The sequence below is a fragment of the Quercus lobata genome, chromosome 7 (assembly GCF_001633185.2).
Source record: "Quercus lobata isolate SW786 chromosome 7, ValleyOak3.0 Primary Assembly, whole genome shotgun sequence".
NCBI lineage: Eukaryota > Viridiplantae > Streptophyta > Magnoliopsida > Fagales > Fagaceae > Quercus > Quercus lobata.
In genome coordinates, this window is record NC_044910.1 from 24,627,758 (window position 1) to 24,643,050 (window position 15,293).

The 15,293-nt window shown below is 36.3% G+C and overlaps 1 protein-coding gene across 1 annotated transcript in view; it reads right to left on the reverse strand.

Moving 5' to 3' along the window:
- Nucleotides 1–532: 532 nt before the first annotated feature.
- LOC115952572 (kinesin-like protein KIN-7K, chloroplastic) overlaps nucleotides 533–15,293 on the reverse strand; it is a 37,034-nt gene continuing 22,273 nt past the window's right edge. The window contains exons 13-24 of the mRNA XM_031069744.1: nucleotides 14,598–14,702; nucleotides 14,349–14,456; nucleotides 14,127–14,273; nucleotides 13,554–13,736; nucleotides 13,149–13,307; nucleotides 4,118–4,348; nucleotides 2,955–3,095; nucleotides 2,745–2,870; nucleotides 2,616–2,666; nucleotides 2,294–2,341; nucleotides 1,988–2,191; nucleotides 533–1,365 (exon numbers count right to left, since the gene is read on the reverse strand). Of these exons, the coding sequence (XP_030925604.1) occupies nucleotides 802–1,365; nucleotides 1,988–2,191; nucleotides 2,294–2,341; nucleotides 2,616–2,666; nucleotides 2,745–2,870; nucleotides 2,955–3,095; nucleotides 4,118–4,348; nucleotides 13,149–13,307; nucleotides 13,554–13,736; nucleotides 14,127–14,273; nucleotides 14,349–14,456; nucleotides 14,598–14,702 (2,067 nt within the window). The 3' untranslated portion in view covers nucleotides 533–801. The remainder of the gene's footprint in view (nucleotides 1,366–1,987; nucleotides 2,192–2,293; nucleotides 2,342–2,615; nucleotides 2,667–2,744; nucleotides 2,871–2,954; nucleotides 3,096–4,117; nucleotides 4,349–13,148; nucleotides 13,308–13,553; nucleotides 13,737–14,126; nucleotides 14,274–14,348; nucleotides 14,457–14,597; nucleotides 14,703–15,293) is intronic.

Consider the following 15,293-nt stretch of genomic DNA (forward strand, 5'->3'; position numbering starts at 1 on the left):
AAAATATATATATATATATATATATAAATCAATTCGACATGCCTAGTGAGTTGGTGGCGGGTTCCGTTCTTTCTCACCCGAAGTTAGCCGGGTCAAGTCTCTTGGTTGGGAACAAACCAAACCCAAACTGAATCATGGACACCCCCAATGTTTAGTAACTTTTTTCCTATTGAGAAATATTTAATAACTTTTAAATTAGCATTATTTATCAAACAATATCTAATAATTATGAAAAATATAAGTGGAAAATTGGAAATGCTTGTCAATATTTTTTTTATGGCATGATAATTGGCACCTACTGACCTACATAATATTTTGTTTCTTGTATGGGTATAGGGTTCAATTTTCCTTTCTCTCATTGTTATAACCATCAAATTACAAAATAAAATAAAAAGAAGGTATGGCTACGAGTTCTTTCAATGCAAACTGCCTCTTGTTCCAAATGGGGGATCTGACTACTAAAGATGGATTAGTAAGCTGGGAATAAAGAGGTTGTTTTGGTGTTAATAAAAGTCACTTTTTAAGCTATAGGTTTATAAACCAAACTCGCTCTATAGCATTGGAGCATAGTGTAATTTTATCCTAGGAAAAAAAAAACCACATTAGATACAATATAAATGGGGGGAATGGGGAAACCAACGAGGAAAAAGCTCTCATTTGTTATATACACAATCAGAAATTTCCTACCCATGCACAAGCACAACACAATCTCTCTCTCTCTCTCTCTCTCTCTCTCTCTCTCTCTCTCTCTCTCTCTCAACACCAATCCCATTGAAAGCCCAAATTTACTATGGGATCATTTTAAATCCCAAAACTGTTACCATCAACTCGCTGAGTCTCTCTTGTGGACAAAGAAACATCAGTTTCAGCACCATTGGATTTTTTCAACTTTGCCACGAGAACCCACATGTTGGCAAGTTCGTTCTCCAGATAAGCTTCTCTTTGCTTTGATTCCTCAACCTTTCTTTGAAGCTCAGCCTCTCTTTGATCTTTTTCTAAAAGAACTGTTTCATATGAAAGCTCTCTCTCCCGGCTTATGGCTAGTTCTCTCTTTATATCTGAAACTGACCCACCTTGATCATTGCGCTTAATGTGACTATCTCTACGGCCATTTCTAACTGGAGTACTGCTTCTACGCTGCGTGGGCGAGTTCTTAGATGTGGCTAGCTCTGCAGCTAGTCTCTCATTATGGTTCATTAGCTTGGCAACCTCTTCTGATAATGCCTTGAGCTCAACAGCAGCTGCTGAGGCTAACCCTTTGGCATATGTACTCTCCTCCGCTAGTTTCTGGTTCCGGAGTTCGAGCTGTTCTTTTGATTCTGTTAGTTCTGACACTTTCTGCTTCAGTTCTTCAATCTCAGCTGCCTAATTAATGAATAAAAGCAAGGATTCAGTTGAAATTTTGATCTACTTGACAAATGAAACTACAAACAGCCATCAAATGATGATGAACTATTACTATATAATTTTTCATCAGTGATTATTTTTCATCAGTGAGAAGAAAATGGTATAAAAACAAAAAAACAAAAGAAGAGTCATTGCTAAATAGAAATTTCTAGCTCCAGAAACAAGCTAGTTTTGAGTAAATAAGCTTTTCAGCTTGCACCTTTTATGAGTTTCTCTGGATAAACTGTATCTAGTAAAAAAAAAATTTAATATTAACAGAAGGAAGATAAATATATAATCATTGGAGTTGCAGGTTGCAACTTCAAGGTAAAGCCACATTACATGAAAATATGACCAGGCACAATTTTTCATCCTTTCTTTCTTTTTCTTTTTTTTGGGTGGAGGTGCATTGGAAACCAGTTTGCTGCACATTGTTATTAAAAGGAGTTGTGGTAGGTTCAGTTACATATCACAGTAAAATAATTTTGTGGAAAGTGGAGTTAGAATAATATTTTAGTAGCTGGATATGGTAGAAAGTGGCCAGGTTTCTACATGGCTTTAAGAACTAAGGTAACACTACACAAGGGGAGGACAAAGAAACCTGTGCTTGTCGAAGCAACCCTTCAATTGGATCACTCAATATCGCATTCCCTTTGTCTGAGCCAAGTTCTCCATGGGAGCTCTTTGTTTCACTAAATTGCTGTGAATAACTTACTACAGGACTAAAAGTTCTCAACTCTAGTGCATTGGAGAGCTGCTGCTTTAAGGAGGCAACTGTTTCCTGCAATTCTTCGCATTCGCATATCTGAAAGAAGGTAACATGAAATCAGAACAGGACTTGAGCAATAACATGACTAATGAAACAAATAAAATTTCATGTATAATTTGGATCAAGTGGTTTTCGTACCTTTTGGTTGAGCTGCTCTTGAATTATACGATTATCTGCAGCTTTAACCTGAAAATAAAAATAACGATACAATGCTCTCATGATTTCAGAAAATGACATCATTGCATAAATCTCATCATTTCAGTTCATGACTTAATTTATTGGCAAGCACTCCAATTAGTTTTGCTAATAACCCTGAAACTAAAATATGGAAAAACAAAATGTCATAAAAATCAGAAATCAAGTGACCTATTTGCAAATGGGTACCAAACATGCTCCTAGGATATACTTTAACAAATGATAAAAATATTTTCTTGGATAAAGAACTACAAAATTTCATCACCTCAAGTTCAAAGGACTTCTCGTTCAATTGCATCATCAATTCAGTAACAGGCTGCAGCATAAAACAACATACAGCATAAGCTTGGACTTCTGACACAAGGAAAGCAGCCACAAGTAGAGGCATACTTACTTGTGATAATTCCAAATTATCCATTGTATTGTGTACAACATTAATGGAATCAGCAATTTGCTTTTCCAGCAAAGTTAATTGTTCATTCTTCGCATTGATTTCATCTTTCAACTTTCTCATCTCCAGCTACATTGAAAAGGAACTATAAGATTCAAGTTCTTAGGCACAATAACAGAAGTTGAAGAGAGATGCAAGGTAAAAAGATATTACATAAATCTGATCCTTCTGGGGGTTTCTTGCAGCCTCCTCAGACAACCGCTTCAAAGCACTTGAATGAAGTGCCACCTCTCCAGACAAAATTTTTTGCTGCTCCCTTAAAAGCTCAATCTGATCAATTGATTTTGTGCTAGTCTGACAAAATATAAAGAAAAATAAAAATTTTAAATTAAAAATATATATTAAGTACATGCAAGTTTATACCTGTGCAAAGTATCCTTGAAAAAATTGGCAACATCTTATAAAGCCCCTAAATTTAGAACGTACATGCTTCAAATCATAAACTGTGAGGAAAACACAAGCGCAAACACAGCCCAAAGCTATCCAAAAAGAGGCTAAAATGGTGTTTACAGGATCTTTATAGGAAAGAATAATCACAAACTCAGAGCAGCATGGAACTTAAGGCTTGACTAGGGACAACAAAAAATGTTGGAATGGAGATGGAGCATGAAACTTGATTGAGGGACTAACGACAAATCACAAACAATAATTACTGATCGTATATACAAGCAGGATTGAAGGATAAAAAAAAAAATCCATAATTTCCAATTTTGTACTACCTATTAATTTCAAAACGCAAGCATAGTCTCTTAATTGACTACAATATTTGACCACTGGCTGTGATGAATGCTTGGGCTAGAGGCCTAGAGCTGGCAACAACACTAGCATGCTCTTAAAGGAATATATAAAGAAATTAGAAGTTTCATAAAGGCAATAGATTGGCAATGCAGTTATGCAGAATGCGAGAGGCCTATAGCTGGAAACAACAAAGTATTTGATGAGGAACAGAAAAAAATGGAAAGAGAAGGCAGTTTTGCTAATTATCCAACAGTGAGTATGAAAAGAGAATTTTAGTAGCATTAAGTGTTCTGTTCATTTGACCATCAGAAATGTTTCAGCAACAAAGCCCTCTCTTTCGCCTGGTTTGCAAGTGACCATTTTTTTTTGGAGGGGGGGGTGTGTGTGGGGGTGGGTGAAAGCATCAACCCATATTTAATAATTTATAATAATGAAAGTGCCATGTTCATATTTTTCAAGCCAATATATTGTGGTGAACTATTTTAAAGATAAGACAAAATTGTGCACAGCATGGAGAAAGTTAAGAAGTGGCATATGTACAAAATATTTTACATGATGATAATCAATCAATTGCATACCAGAGGTGTCTCTTGTCCCAAGAAATTATCCTCATGAATTTCTCTGTCATCTCTGGCCTCAGATAACGGATCCGCTGATGGAGAGCTTTCTGTAAGTAGAGAATGGGAAAGTCTGGATTCTGTATGAAAATGATTACTTTCTGCTTGAGGTGTTGAAGGCGTACTCATAGACTTTATTCCACTTAATTTTTCACTTGAGCTTGTCAAAGCCCCCAAGCCACTATCTCGTTTCTGAAAAAAATAAATATGGTAAATTGCAGAAGCTCCAAATTTTGAAAATAAGAAATAAAGCAAGAAAAGGAGAGGGGGATGAGAAAGAAAAATCTTATACTATTTGAATATGACCAGACTAGAAGTTTCATCTGTATTTGATAGTATTAAATTACTGATTGTCCAAAATGCTTAAGTTATTAGAAGATGGTGGATTTGATCATTTAATTACATAATTTTAACACTCTCCCTCACGTGTGGACTCAAACTCCCTTTTAATAGGTGAGGCCCAACAAGTGGGATTTTAAATGGGAGGTAGAGTGGAGGAGACAAATATTGAACTTAGGATTTCTTGTTTGATACCAGGAAAGTACTGATGCAGCTACAGGGGTGCCGCACCAGCGTTCGACGTGGCCCAACGCAGGGTGCGGTGGGCGACGCCGCTGCCCATGCGTCGGTGCCACGTCGGTGCTTCTTTTTTTTTTTCGTTTCTGGATTTGCGCGGACTTGGCGCTGATTCGGGCCAATTCAGGTCGAATCGGTTCATATTGGCTGGCTGAAACTGACAGATTCAAGCCGTACTGGCCGATTCAAGCGCCGATTCAGTCCGATACCAGCCAATTCAGGTTGATACTGGTGTTGATTCAGGCCAAAATTCAAGTAAGAATTACTTTTTAAAAAAAAACCCTAAAACCATCACTGCATCCTGGCTCTCTGCTCTTTGCCTCCCTCCCTATATTCTAATTTCAATGTTTTAGTTTCAAACTTGTGAATTGTATTTAATTTATGAACATCATGTTTTAGTTATCATCTACTATTGCTCTTAAATTTGGTATATGTTTATATAATGTGAAAAAAGTATGCTTAGCAATATATAGAAAATATAAATAAAAATATTTTTAATAATTTTTAATCGCCGCACCCCGCCACACCTGCACCCGCACCCTACTTTTTCAAAAATAGCAGAGTCCCGCACCCATACCTGTACCCGCACCCAAATCCGGAAACGCACCTATGCTTCATAGTCTGATACTATGCTAAAAGCTTTTGGGAGAATCCGTACCCACACCCAAATCCGGAAACGCACCTATGCTTCATAGTCTGATACTATGCTAAAAGCTTTTGGGAGAATCCGTAATTCAATAGATAGCATGCACCTTAAAGCTTTGCATTAACATAGATGATTATTAAGCTTCCAGATAATAAGAACATCAAATGAAATAGAAAATAGATCATCAAAAACTGGCATAGAGTAAGTTTTATAGCATTTATTGATACAATGTCTTCAACTTATCATAGGAAAATATTTTGAAGCTCCGCTGTTTTGCTGGAATTAATGTAAACAATATTTCAAATGATACTTTCAAAGCGATACATAAATTTTCCTGAAATTTTTATGGTTCTTGCTGTCAAGGAGTTCAACAGAGGATTCAATGAGCTGCATTAATGGACGTGGAAAAACAACTTTCAACAACAAAACTTATTTAGAGAGAGAGAGAGGGGAGTAAATTCCACTTTATTCAGAATGATAAATCCAAGGGGACTTGAATACATAAGAGAAAAGGTAGAAAAACAATCACCACATCATTATTAACTGCGGTGTAAATCATAATCAATTTTTTTTATTAGAAGCAAATCATTATCAATTTAAAGCATGTATGTTAGTGTGTAATGTATGACTATATCAATAAAACAGTTTTTTTTCCTAATGAGTAATTACACACACCTAGTGGGTCTTGAACCCACAATCTAACCCTCAAACTTGTTCTTACAAAGAGAGAGGATGTCATTTGAGCTAATGATAATTAGTATCAATATAATCAATAATCTATTGAAGCAGACAATAAAGAGTTCAAGGAAAAATAAGATTAAATTCCAAAATATTCAAGAATTGTAGGGTCCGTTTGAGATCCACTTATTTTGCTAAAACCAAAAACTTTTTGCTGAAAGTACTGTAGATAAAGGTAAAAGTTAGCTGAAATAGTACAGTAGAACTCATAAATAATACCAAGAAGTGCAGTGGAACTCATGAATAGTAACAAAAATAAGCTAAATAGTAAAATAAGTTGGCAAAAATAATTTTTGCCAAACAAACACCTAGTTTAGTTTTGAGGTGGGGCCTTCTTGCCACCTTTCATAAGCTGATTTAGTTATTATTGAGTCTTAAGTATTACATTTCTATAGTTAGAAAGTTTTTGGTCCATTTATAATAAAGTTCTACTAAAATAGGGGTAATTTGGAGATTTCATATTTTCTGGATTGGGCTGTAATGGGCTATACCAAAGGCCCATGAGTTTTATTTTATATTTTAAGTCCTTTGTTATATTTGGTTTAGAAGTTCTTAAGTACTTTTCTTTGTTATTAGGCTTTTTAGGAATAAATATTCTGAAGTTCTAGTCCTTCTAGGAAATGATTTATCAATAGCCTATATAAAGGCCTTATTGTAGTCATTTATTGTGACCGTTGGTGGTTAGGTAGTTATTTAATTATTGGCTTGTCAATCTTGTATATTAGCTTAAGGGTATTATTATAATTATGATATATCCTTCTAATATAAATATATGCTACAGTGAAGGGACTAAAAATTTAAGCCCTAAACCAACTTTCTAATTTTTTATTTTTCTTCTCTTTCAATCTTCTCTCTCCTCATCTAACCTCTACTTTCCAAAGTTTACCACTCAACTGGTATCAGGGCAACCAATACCCTAGAAGTCTAAAAACATTTTAGGGCTCTTTTTTGGATGACAAAGGCATGCTAACATACGCACCAATACAGTCACCCAGGTCCAGCAATTACACGGATCGACTCATCTCTCTCTCTCTCTCTTATAATTATTGTGGTAATTTTTTCAAAAAATTTTGAAGCCTAGATGTGAGTTTTCTTTTTCTTTTTTCTTTTTTTGATAGGTAAGAAAAATTTGTATTAAAAAGAAGCAACTCCATCAAAGAAATAAAGGAAATATTTACAAGCAACAAAGGAAAACAAAGCAACTTATGTACAATAAAAATGTGAATCTAAAAACAATGGAATGGATTTCCAAGAAGTAAAACCCCACGCACAAGACCAATCAAACAAAGTGGTTGCAAACAACTCTAAAAGCTTATCCCCAGAAAGCACCGAATCTTCAAATATGCGATTATTTCTCTCCCTCCAAATAATCCACATCACACAATGTGGTACCAAATTCCAAACATTTGAAGAATGCTTCCCCAACCAATTCCTCCAACCGGCAAGCAAGTCAATAACCCTTTTAGGTAGAACCCAAGAAACATCAAAAGATCTAAGGGCAAAGCTCCATAACCGAAAAAACCTCACCACAGAATGTGAGTTTTTTTTTTTTTTCAAATATCAACCCCTATTTTTTGATCTGCAATTTTGGGGATCTTTTGCCTATAAAAACACTTACCTCTTAGTTGTTGGTTGCCTTAACGTGGGTTTTTGCTATGTGTTATGAATTTTGGGTTCTTGGCCTACCGCAGGAGTCTATTTTCTGACAAAACATTGCTGGTTTTCACTCTATGAATTAAGCATTGGCTGATTGGTGCATCTAGTAAGTATTCTGGCTTGGGTTTGTGCTTGTGTCGCAGCTTTTTGGATTTTTCTCTTCCATGGGATTGAGTCTAGCTGGTTTATCTTCTTGATTTGTTGGATTGTACTCTTGTTTGGTTGTATTTAATATGGCTCTAGATAAGTCTATTATGATGCTTGAGGAAAAACAATCCTTGCCTAAGGATGATGGCATGCCTAAATCAATCACCTCATTGAAGTTTTTCTACGTGAAAAATGAAAATTGAAATATTTAACAGATGATCCTCCTAATACAGGGGGATCCAACTTATGAGGATTGAACAAGTGAGGATTATGTTGTTATAAGATGATTATGGCATGGTATAGAACCCAATATTGCTATAACAATCAAAATTTTGTGAATCTTCAAAGAAAATCTGGGATTCTATTGCAAAATCTTTTCACATCAGTGTAATATTTCTCAAGTTTATAAGACATGAGTAGGGATCCGCTATCTCCAATGTTGTTTTTAGTCATGATGGAGGTCTTAAGTAGAATGTTGAAAAGAGTTGAAGGTGCTGGCTTGGTCAGGGGTTTCAAGGCTGATGGAAGACGGGGTGAAGGGGAATGTGTCTCGCATCTTCTATTTGCAGATGATACTATTCTGTTCTGTGATGCGAAAGTGGAGCAGATCCTTCATGTGCGGATGCTTCTCCTTTGTTTTCAGGCTGTGACAGGTTTGAAGGTTAATGTCCTGAAGAGTGAGATGGTTCCAATAGGAGAGGTTAATAATATTCATGCCTTGGCAGAGATTCTGGGTTGTCGGATTGGGTCCTTGCCTATGACCTATCTTGGTATGCCGTTGGGGGCTTCCCATAAGTCCCCTTCTATTTGGAATCCTATCTTGGAGAAGATTAATCGGAGGTTGGCCGGGTGGAAGAAGTTGTATTTGTCAAAAGGTGGAAGACTGACGCTGCTCAAGAGTACGCTTTCTAGCCTTCCTACTTACTATTTATCTCTTTTCACCATCCCATCGCATGTGGCTAATAAAATTGAGAAGATTCAAAGGGACTTCCTGTGGGGGGAGTCGAAGGTTCATTTCGTGGGGTGGGATAAGGTGTGTGCTCCTAAGGCAAATGGTGGTTTGGGTATTAGGAAATTAACTACTTTTAATAAAGCCTTACTAGGAAAGTGGTTATGGCGGTTTGGGGTTGAGGAGACTCGTCTTTGGAGGAGGGTTGTAGCTTTGAAGTTTGGGGAAGAGTGGGGGGGTTGGTCTTCCAAGCTGGGGAGCGGTGTTCATGGGTGTGGTTTATGGAGAAGTATCCGAAAAGGTTGGGAGGTTTTTAGCAAGTTTATCCGGTTTGAGGTAGGGGTGGGGCATAGAGTGAAGTTTTGGACAGATCAGTGGTGTGGGGACTCACCACTCCATCTATCATTCCCGGTAGTGTACGGGATTGCTACTAATAGAGAGGCTTCTGTGGCCTCGTCTCTCGAAAGATTGGGGACCTAGGCTTGGAGAAGCTGGAAGGTTCTTTTACTTAGGGATCCTAATGATTGGGAGATGGGAGATGTGGATGAATTTCTTCATACCTTGGGTTCTTATTTACCTCATTCTGAGCAAGGAGATCGCATGATTTGGAAATTGTCGAAGAAGGGGGATTTCGACATTCGCTCATTCTATGACAAGCTTCAAAGTCCCTTGCCTTTTACTTTTCCTTGGAAAGGTATTTGGAAGGTTAAGGCCCCTACGCACGTCTCTTTCTTTGTTTGGATTGCAACTTGGGAGAAGATTCTTACAGGGGACATTTTGCGGTGTAGAGGCTTTGATCTTGTTGACTGGTGTATTATGTGTCGTTGCAATGGGGAGACGGTGAATAATTTGCTTTTCCATTGTGAAAAAGCTTATAAGTTGTGGAGCTTGATTTTCAGATCTTTTGGGATTTCATGGGTCTTGCCAAGATTGGTTGCAGAAACGCTCTTCAGTTGGTGGAACTGGTTTGGAAAGCACTCTTCTAGCAATTGGAATTTAGCTTCGTTGTGCCTAATGTGGTGTATTTGGAGGGAGCGGAATTGGCAAACTTTTGAGGACAGGGACAAATCCGATGACCAGTTGCTCACTTATTTTAGTGGTTCTCTCTTTGATTGGTCTAGGGCTTGGGGACTCACCTCTAGTGATTCTCTCCTTTTGTTCCTTTGCTCTCTCCTTTGTAATTAGTTCTTTGTTGTTTTCTGTTTGTTTTCTTGTTCTCTTTTCTTTCTTCTGTTTGTTTCTTTCTCTGTATTTTCTATTCTACCTCTGTTTTCATGAGGTAGCCTATTGAATATACTTCTTTCTTACTTATCAAAAAAAAAAAAAGCAGTTTGGAAAACCATAGTCTGAGTGCTACAGTAGTCTTAAGAATTTATGGAATCAATTACTACAGTATTGACCCTTTACTACTAATTTTATAATTACAATGGAGGGACAATTTGAACCTTGGACATCTTCGTTGAATACACCCAGGAGTGTCAACCTTGTAGCAACCCTTTACTACTAATTTGGAGATACATAAACAACATTAGGAGGAATTTGTGATTGCTGTGTTACCATTTGGTTTAGACCCTAACCTTCATGATTTCAAAGGTCTTATTCTTGCTAGTGAAACCCTACCTTCAGCTGCCAATGTTTATTCTCGTTTATTACACTCATCCTTAGGCCAAGGCTCTATTGACACAACTTTAGAGTCTTCTACTTTAGTTTCTAGTGGTGGGGTCATGGTGGTAGTCATGGTGGCTTTCATGGAGGTATGGAGGCTGTAGTTCCCATGGTGGTTCTCATGGTAATGGTTGTAATGGTAGACAACGTGACAGGAAGTATTATCATTGTAGTGGTACCAATTGTACTGAATCTTATTGTTGGGTCAAATATGGCAAGCTAGATTACATGCATCAGGTGATGTATCGTACGACATTATCACATTCTATTTCTGTTCCAGCTGGACATATGACTCCTAATATTAGTTCTCGCTCACTTCACAACTTAGCAGGCTCATTCAGAAATTAAGTAATGCTCTCCCTTCTTCCTCCACTGTTACATTAACCAAATCAGGTAATGTTACCAATACAGCCCAATCTTCTAACAAACACTGTGAACAGTACCATGAAAAGTACCCAAGAAATAAAAGAAAAGAAGAAAGAAAGAAGAGAAAGGGAGGAAAAAGAACCCTAAGGCCAACGAGTCTCACTACTCAAAACACTCATTAATTTTATTAATCGACTCTAACATGTTTGAGTACAATAAGACATTTATCTAGACCCTACTCTTAACTTCTCCAGTTCTCCTTATAGAACTAGGGCTTTTACTTTGACTCGAAACTAAAACCCACATAAAAACTCATAGACTTTTTTTTTTTTTTTTTGGAGAAACTAAAAACTCATAAACTAAATAATATTTATTAATAAAAGAAAACCCATGGCTCATAGCTATGGCCCATGCCCAACAATTGTAGAATTACAAAATGCTCAACTCTAAAAAAAAGGTCATACCCAATGCACAAAGGTGCCACTTTTGCAAGGTATGGAAGAGCCCATGGTAGGCAGCCTTAACACCCCCCACCCCCTTTCAAAATAAAAACTTAGGCTTCCAAGGAGAATTTATTTCTCTAACCATGCCGTGGGTGCGCCACCAAGCATAGAAAACTCAACACTATGTTAAGTGTGATTATTTCTCTCTCTCACACCATTAACATGAGCCAAAGCAGGCCTGCATTTCAAATTACACTACTCATTTTCCTTCAAAATAATCATTTCCAACAAAAATACACATTAATCACTTTCTGAAGCATCACCCATTAGACCCCAAAAAATGTAAAAAGAAAAGACTAAATGTCCATTTGTTAAGTCCATATCAAACCACACTTTTTCAAAGTATGGCTTTTTTTAAATTACTTTTTTTAGGAACATTTTTTTCAAATAACACCATTTTCAAAAGGCTGAAAAATAAGTTGTACCAAACAAGCACAAAGGCTCACTCGCTATAGAACAATGAAGTAACAAGTGATCAATAGACTCACCATTACACTTGCAAATGTGACACCAATCCACGAAGCTGGTATTTCTTGTAATTAGGTTATCCCTAGTTGGAATCCTCCCCAAATCAATTGTCCAAATGAAGAAAGCAACTTTCTTGGGGACTTCACTACCCTAAATTAAATCTCCAAGGAAATTGTATACAACAAAAGGAATTTAGATTCTAATGATACTTTTGTAAAACCTGATTGTACTAACAAATGCCTTAATGACCAATACTGATGACACCTCCATAATAAAAATATTAGATATCATATCTTAAAATTAAGAGATATCATGGTAGGTTTGACGTCCGGTCTTTCTACCATAAGATTCAGGTTGCTCAGAGTTCTTTGTTCCCTTGGAAGGGTATTTGGAAATCTAAGGTTCCTAAGTGAGTGGCTTTCTTTTTGTGGATGGCTGCTCATGATAGGATTCTTATTTTGGATAATCTCATGCTTAGGGGACATTTTTTGGCAAATCAGTGTTGTTTGTGTCGTTGTGATGGGGAATCGGTGGACCACTTCCTTCTACATTGTCCTGTTACATATACATTATGAATTTATATGCTTCAGGTCTTCGGCATGTTTTGGGTCATGCCAGACTCAGTGGTAGGTTTACTTTTGTGCTAGCATCTATAGCTTGGGAATCATACTTCAAATGTTTGGAATTTGATCCCGGGTTTTTTGATGTAGATTTTATGGTTGGAACGGAACCGCCGCTCTTTTGAGGACACTAAGAAGATGTTGGAAGAGTTATTTGTGCTCTGCCAGCGTAGTCTTTTTGATTGGTCTCGATGCTAGGGTTTTACTAATTGTTCCTCTTTACCTGAGTTTATGCTTTCACTTAGAATTATTTCCTCTTTTTTTCTTTTTTTTCTGTTTCCTGTTGTTCATCATCATGAACAACCTATATTTTTCCTACTTTTTTCATTAATAATACTTCTTCTGATTACCTATCAAAAAAAATTTAAATTAAGATGCTTTCTACAGATTTTGAGTTACATAATTACAATTATTCTCGCAGAGGGAAGAATGAAAAGAGTGAATGATGAAAAACTCTCACTTCTAATATACATTAGTGGTATAAGAAAGGGGTGAAATTTGGATCAATTCCAAAGTTACTATATCAATCCTCCTCACTTATTTGATTAACAAACATAACTCTAAGCTTATAAGCATTTTTTTTGGTATGAAAAAACTGACATGAACCAACCTTGAAAAAAGAAGAAGAAAAATAAACATAGATCCATACAGTACATACCCGTAGCTTTAACCAGTTTAGAAGTCCATGCTTCCGGGTCTTTTTCTCCTCCTTAAGTGTATCATCAGTGGTTTCAGAATTTCCCTCAACAGAAACATACAAGTCAATGTTTTCATCATCTAAAATCAAGTCCCGCCTTTTGTGTGGTAGATATGCAAGCTGTGCAATTTATATAAGTAACCACCATCAGAACAAATAGAGTTGGGTTTTTTTTTTTTTTTTACTATCAGATCAAATAGAATTGAAAATACAAAATAAATGAACAAGATAGAAAGAATGGAAACTATCAAGCTGAATGCTAAATTGTGAGATGTATTAAGGTTATCAAAGACAGAGGCCTGATACCTATCAAAAAAAGAAGAAAAAATAGGGGGGTTAAAAACGTTTGGGAGAAGTCAGTCATACCTCCTCTTCCCCAAAAGAATGTCTTCTTCTAGGACCAGGTCGATGAGGAAATCTTGATGATTGTGACGATTTTGTGGAGACCAAAATTAATTTTGTCAACCGTTGAATTCTGCTCAATAAAGCAGCTTTTGCTTCTTCTTCTTGTTCCAATCTTGATTGCAGCTTGACTTGACCATCTTCTAGCTTTATACACCACATCACACCAAAAAGAAATGGTTCAAGTCATTTAAAATTTCCTGTTTAGTGATGGTAAATTTGCCAGTAGAACTAAACAAAACTGTCCAGTATCGTATTTTCATTTATTCTTGTTCAGGTACATGAATGATGGTGCTTTCTTTAATCATAGAACGTCTACAAAGCTAGACAAATAATGCACGAATGCACGCATCCATGCACACACATAGACTAACTTCAATTAACATTAAACTACAGATAATGGAGTCAGTAATGTATGCAAGTCAAAACTAGCAGTGAGATCAAACATCAAAGTAAAAGATTCAAGTATATAAGCGACAACCAAAAGGCTCAAGCCCTAGAATTACCCCCCAAATAAACTCCATGATACAACTCTACCTTTTGTTTTAAGAGAAAAAGGTCATCTTGTCCAGTATCTTTCAGTTGAGGAACTGTAACAATCCCCCTCTTCAAATGCTCCAACTCTTCCTTTAAAGAACGAATCTCATTTTGGTATTTTTTGATAAGCGATTTCTCATCAATAATCTGCAGGTTAAGAAATTAGGTCTTATACTTGCCAAAGAAGAGACACTGAAAAACACATGAATTTAAAAAACAAACCTTATTTTGTGCTGCTTGGATTTCAATGTGTTTCGCACGGTGTGCAAACTTCAATGTATTATGTGTCTCTTCTGAACTGCTTGACGAAGGAGTGACAGTACATATAAGCTGCAATTCCAGACAACAAATATTAAAACACTAATTTGCAAGTAGTATTTGTATATTGAGGGAACAAGCAGCCAAATTTCTATATTAAACATATACCCAGATGTATGGTATGTCTATATATATATATATGAGAAGCCTTACAGATACACGTCCATGACCACTTAGTGAAGACTGAAGAAGTCTAGTCAATTTAGAGTCTCTGTATGGTATATGAGTAGCCCTTCCATCTGTTAACTTGGATATAACCTATGACAACCACAAATCATCATATTTCCAGATAAGGATACACTACATAATTAGGAGGGAAAGTACACTAAGGACCAATAAAAAAAACTACAAAATTGAAAAAAAAAAAAAAAAAAGTAAAAATAGATATTACAGCAAGAAAAGATATTTCAGACATTATCAGATAAGAACTTACTAAAATAATTTGGTAAGAAAAACAGAAACACGCCAAGAATCAAATAAGAAAAGAGAGATTGCATCTTTTGTGTCAATGTGTGTAAATGAGAAAGAGAGGACAAGGGATCAGTTCCATTCTCTATCTATCTGTTTAAACAGCATTTGACCCAGGTAAAACTCACCAATCAAGATTGTTGTCTGGGTTTGTGGGAGCAAATAAAAAGAGAAATAGACTTGTTTTGTGCAATGGGTTTGCAATCCAAAGCATAAAAATTTGGCATCCAAGATGTATTGCTAAGCTCTTCCTTAAGTGATTCCAATATAAGACTGGAACTGAAGACCTATTTCTTGGTTAATTGTAAAACAAAACAACTTTTAAACGTCTGATGGAATTAGCTCAATAGAATCTTTGACTAACATTTATACAGTTTATAA